This window comes from Aedes albopictus, chromosome 2, assembly GCF_035046485.1.
Source record: "Aedes albopictus strain Foshan chromosome 2, AalbF5, whole genome shotgun sequence".
Classification (NCBI taxonomy): Eukaryota; Metazoa; Arthropoda; class Insecta; order Diptera; family Culicidae; genus Aedes; species Aedes albopictus.
This window is the reverse complement of record NC_085137.1, coordinates 218,372,728-218,378,041: the sequence shown is the minus strand read 5'-3', so window position 1 is coordinate 218,378,041 and position 5,314 is coordinate 218,372,728. Positions and strand designations below refer to the sequence as shown.

The 5,314-nt window shown below is 37.6% G+C and overlaps 1 protein-coding gene across 1 annotated transcript; it reads left to right on the top strand.

The window, feature by feature from the left end:
* LOC134287914 (uncharacterized protein K02A2.6-like) lies at positions 1 to 4,940 on the top strand. The gene is made up of 3 exons (XM_062851152.1): positions 1 to 858; positions 919 to 1,130; positions 4,270 to 4,940. Exons 1-3 carry the CDS (start codon positions 375 to 377, stop codon positions 4,543 to 4,545), a joined length of 972 nt encoding a protein of 323 aa, XP_062707136.1. The 5' UTR covers positions 1 to 374; the 3' UTR covers positions 4,546 to 4,940.
* Positions 4,941 to 5,314: the final 374 nt, after the last annotated feature.

Here is a 5,314-nt window from a genome sequence, read left to right as displayed (position 1 = left end):
GTATAACAGTTAAGTTGATGTAATGAACAAAACTCTCAGATTGAGAGTTCAATAAGCATGCAATACAATACAGGGCTCAGTCGAGTCTAGTGCATGAAACAGACAAGAAGCCTTTCAAGATTATCATCCGAAAACCTTTATAACCCGTAGTAAAGCCATAGTCCGGAGTGACCTTCTAGTAGTTTTTAAAAAGTGTTTTAAGTATAAAACAGTGGCGACGAGGATGGGATCGTTCGACTTCTCGGGACCAAAAGAAAAATTTCCATGCAAACGCTATTTGCAATTATTGCAAACGCAAGGGTCATTTGAAAAGAGATTGTTTTCATTTCAAGAAGTCTATTGCAGTAAATTCTGTTGTTGAGCCGCAACCTGCAATGGATGATGTTGCTCACTATTACAAGCGTATGAAAGTTAAAAAATCTAGCGACGAAGATAACTCAGATTATGAGTGTCTGATGATTAAAGCCGTAAACAGTGTTAGTGAGCCATGTTTAATTAAAGTTTCAGTAAACGATGAGTGTTTAGCGATGGAAATGGATACTGGTTCGGTAGTGTCAGTAATAGGCAAAAATACATACTACGAAAAATTCTCAAAAATACCACTCTCAAATTGCACACGCAGACTGGTGGTAGTCAGTGGATCACGTTTAAAAATACTCGGAGAGTTGGAAGTTTTTGTATCTGTGAACAATAAAACTGCTGTAGCTAGATTGATCGTATTGCAGACTGATAATAATTTCACCCCACTTATCGGGAGAGATTGGATGGATTTGTTTTTTCCTCACTGGCGTAAAGGTTTGATTGGATTGGAAGCAGTTAAACAAGTAGGCTTTGAAGACGATAAGGAGCAACTTTTAGGTAATTTGAAAGCTAAATTTTCAAAAGTGTTTACTATTGATTTTTCTGAACCAATAACAGGTTACGAAGCTGAACTTATCCTAAAAAATGATCAGCCAATTTTCAAGCGTGCTTACGAGGTACCATACAAAATCCGTGACAAACTGTTGAACCACTTGGACATGCTAGAAAAGCAGAACGTAGTTACTCCAATAGCAGCAAGCGAGTGGGCGTCTCCAGTAATCGCCGTTATGAAGAAAGACGGCGACATACGCATGGTGATCGATTGCAAGGTATCCATTAATAAAGTGCTTATTCCAAATACTTATCCACTACCACTGGCACAGGATATATTTGCATCTTTGGCCGGGTGCAGTGTATTTTGCTCACTCGATTTGGCTGGAGCGTACACTCAGTTACAATTATCAAAAAGGTCACGGAAGTTTGTTGTTATAAATACCTTTAAAGGATTGTATACATACAATCGGTTACCTCAGGGAGCTACATCAAGCGCCTCGATCTTCCAACAAATCATGGACCAAGTCCTTTGCGGGCTGGAACATGTTACAGTTTATCTTGACGATGTCCTAATTGCAGGAAAATCCATCAGTGAGTGTTATTCTAAATTAGTGTCAGTTCTTGAAAGACTTTCCAGAGTGAACATACGGGTGAACTGGAAAAAATGTAAATTTTTCGTCAATAGGCTTCCATACTTGGGTCATTTAATAACTGATAAAGGGCTGTTACCGTCCCCGGAAAAAATTTCGACAATTTGCAACGCAAAGAAACCGACTAATATTACGGAACTTAAATCATATTTAGGACTGATCAATTTTTATAACAGATTCATACCGCATATGGCTACTAAATTAAAATGTCTTTATAATCTTTTGAAAAAGCATACTAATTTTATTTGGTGCAAAGACTGTGATGCTGCGTTTGAAGAGAGCAAAACAGCACTACTCAACGCTAATATTTTACAATATTATGATCCTCGTAAGCCTTTAATTTTAGTAACAGACGCATCTTCTTATGGACTAGGCGGAGTGTTGGCTCATACGATAGAGAATTCTGAAAAACCAATATGTTTCACGTCGTTTTCGCTAAATCCCGCCCAAAAAAAATATCCAATACTCCACTTGGAAGCGTTGGCGCTGGTATGTTGTGTTAAGAAATTTCACAAGTTTCTTTTTGGTCAGAAGTTCATCGTTTATACAGACCATAAACCACTCGTTGGTATTTTCGGCAAAGAAGGGAGAAATTCTTTGATTGTAACAAGGCTGCAACGATATGTGTTAGAATTGGCGATATATAATTTCGAAATTAAATATCGTCCATCATCTCAAATGGGAAACGCAGATTTCTGCTCTCGCTTCCCACTAGAACAGCCTGTTCCAAATTGCTTTGATGGAGGCTACGTAAACAGTTTGAATTTCTCTCAAGAGTTTCCTCTAGATTTCTCATTAATTAACAAGGAAACAAACAATGATTCGGTTCTAAAACAATTGAAAGTTTTTCATCAACGATGGTTGGCCTAATAAAGTAGCAATGCCATTTAGGGACATTTATGCTTGCAAACATGAACTAGAGATTGTCGAAGACTGTATACTTTTCAAAGAGAGAGTATTTCAAGGCGTTCCAGGAGCAACCCACGGGTTTTAAGGCATTTCAGGGTCGTTCCATGAGTGTTCTTGGGAGTTGAGTGGGTCCCATGGGTTTCCAGGAGTGTTTCAGAGGCTTTTAAAGGCATACTTTTCTTCTGCCATTTTTGCTTCTAATCAAATCTTTTTAGCCATTTTTGCTACTAGTCATATTTAAAACGATTTCAGTCCACTAGAGCTCTCTTCAAATGAGCGATTCCTTGTCATTTAAATGAATAGTCGCTAGCTGGGACTAGCTGGGCACAAAACTCGAAAAACCCGGAAAAATCCGCCAGAGTGAAAAAATATCGGAGGTCGGGTCAATGTCGGGTCAAATTTTATCAAATGTTGGACCACTGTTGGACCCACATCGGATAACTGTTGGGTCTATGTTGGGTTTGGTGCCCAAAATAAAAACAGGTGAATGATAGGTTTATGTCGGGTTATACGTCATCAATAACGAACAAAGCTTCAACCATTCAACAATTAGCGAGAACCGTCCAACATTAGGATGAGCTGGCTTAAGCAAGCGTTCAACATTTGGGTTACAGACTTCCCATACAAAAGATCAATTTTCTCTTAGAAAATGGAATTTAAGGGAATACAAATGCAATGGGCAGTATAAGGAATAAGTAGATCTAGACGTTCACTGGATATTTTTCAACTAAAGTTCAATTATGCACGGAAAAACAAACGAAAACCAAAGTGCCAGTACTAACCGTTCAACAATTGGCGAACTACCCTATTGATGTGAATAGTGTAGGAATTTTTTTTTTTTTTTTTTTTTTTTTGAAGAGTGACCCTTTCCCAACTTTCCCCCTACTAGGACCAATAACCAATACTCACGATGGACTAGACGATGTCGTCAACTTGAGCAAAGTGTGTAGTAATTAGCATTGGGTCCTGTATGCAATATGGAATTCTGAAGTTGCTGCATGCCAATCACAGTGGCATTGTTAAAATGAAGCAGTTAGCCAGACGAGTGGTGTATTGGACGGGTATGGCCGCAGACATAGAAAACTATGTTAAACAATGTGATATATGTGCCAAAATGAGTGTAGTACAGAATCCAAAGGTAAAGGAAACATGGATACCAACCAATCGTCCTTTCAGCAGGATACATGCTGACTTTTTTCATTTAAATAATAAAACATTTCTTTTAGTAGTTGACAGTCACTCGAAGTGGGTGGAAGTCGAAATTATGAGGTATGGAACAGACGCAGCAAGAGTTTTAAAAAAGTTAGCTAGGTTTTTTGCAACCTTCGGTTTGCCAGACGTAATGGTTACCGACGGGGGGCCACCCTTCAATTCGAAAGAATTTGTGTCATTTCTGGAATTACAAGGCGTCAAGGTGTTAAAGAGCCCGCCTTACAACCCAGAAAGCAACGGCCAAGCTGAACGACTTGTAAGAGTAGTCAAGGACGTATTAAAAAAGTTTTTACTCGACCCAAGCACTAGAACACTTGATATAGATGACCAAATTAATTTATTTTTGATTAATTACCGAAATAGTTGCCTATCTCCAGATGGTAAATTTCCTTCCGAAAAGATATTTTTAAAAAGACCAAAAATCTTATTGGATTTGATAAATCCCAATTGCAGTTATAAGTCATATCTAGATGAGACACCTGAAGCAAGAAAGAAAATAACTGAGAGCGATACTCTTTTGCCAGATCCTTTTTCCAAGCTGGTGGTAGGCGATAAGCTTTATTACAAAAATTTCAGGAAAAATGAAATAGAAAAATGGATAACGGTTACATTTATAAAACGAATATCAATAAATCTATTCCAGATTTCTCTCGGGCATCAAACTGTTACAGCTCATCGAAATCAACTAAAATTGATTCATGATCAGCGGCGTAGCTCTATGGTTCTTATGCCATTCCACGAACGGAAGCGAAGACGTGATTCGATCGAATTAGAAGATCCGTTTATTGGATTTCCAGATGTTCCACACGTTCCAGAACAACGAGAAACCAAGAAGCGGAAGCTGATCAGTGTTGCTCGCAGTCCAGTTATTACCAGAAGTGCTACGCGATCGAACCAAGAAGAAAAAGTGCTTGAGTAGTTAAAATTAAATGATACTGAGCCCGGTTAACCGTAGCGGTATTATCTGAATTGAATGAATAATTATTTTAAGTTAACTTATATTCGGCAATTGAATTGCATTCAGAATTTCAAAGAAAACATTGAATTTGTATTTGTCCTACATTATTTCAAATAAGTTATTATTTTCTCAAAGAAGGGAGAATTGTTGTATAACAGTTAAGTTGATGTAATGAACAAAACTCTCAGATTGAGAGTTCAATAAGCATGCAATACAATACAGGGCTCAGTCGAGTCTAGTGCATGAAACAGACAAGAAGCCTTTCAAGATTATCATCCGAAAACCTTTATAACCCGTAGTAAAGCCATAGTCCGGAGTGACCTTCTAGTAGTTTTTAAAAAGTGTTTTAAGTATAAAACACTCGGAGATTTTCGATTATTGAAATATTGTTCAATTACCAAATCATCTTTGAAGCTTCCATTCGATCAAAAAACTAGTGCGATGGGAAAAGTTAAAAACAGTATTTTTAAAAACTACTACGACCCAATGCTAATTACTACACACTTTGCTCAAGTTGACGACATCGTCTAGTCCATCGTGAGTATTGGTTATTGGTCCTAGTAGGGGGAAAGTTGGGAAAGGGTCACTCTTCAAAAAAAAAAAAAAAAAAAAAAAAAATTCCTACACTATTCACATCAATAGGGTAGTTCGCCAATTGTTGAACGGTTAGTACTGGCACTTTGGTTTTCGTTTGTTTTTCCGTGCATAATTGAACTTTAGTTGAAAAATA

What these genes read in the sequence shown, in the direction of transcription:
- LOC134287914 (XM_062851152.1), top strand. Translation starts at nt 375, where the DNA reads ATGGATGATGTTGCTCACTATTACAAGCGTATGAAAGTTAAAAAATCT. An exon ending in CGATAAGGAGCAACTTTTAG is followed by an intron (nt 859 to 918) that starts GTAATTTGAAAG and finishes AACCAATAACAG; the next exon opens with GTTACGAAGCTGAACTTATC. An exon ending in GCATGGTGATCGATTGCAAG is followed by an intron (nt 1,131 to 4,269) that starts GTATCCATTAAT and finishes AATCTATTCCAG; the next exon opens with ATTTCTCTCGGGCATCAAAC.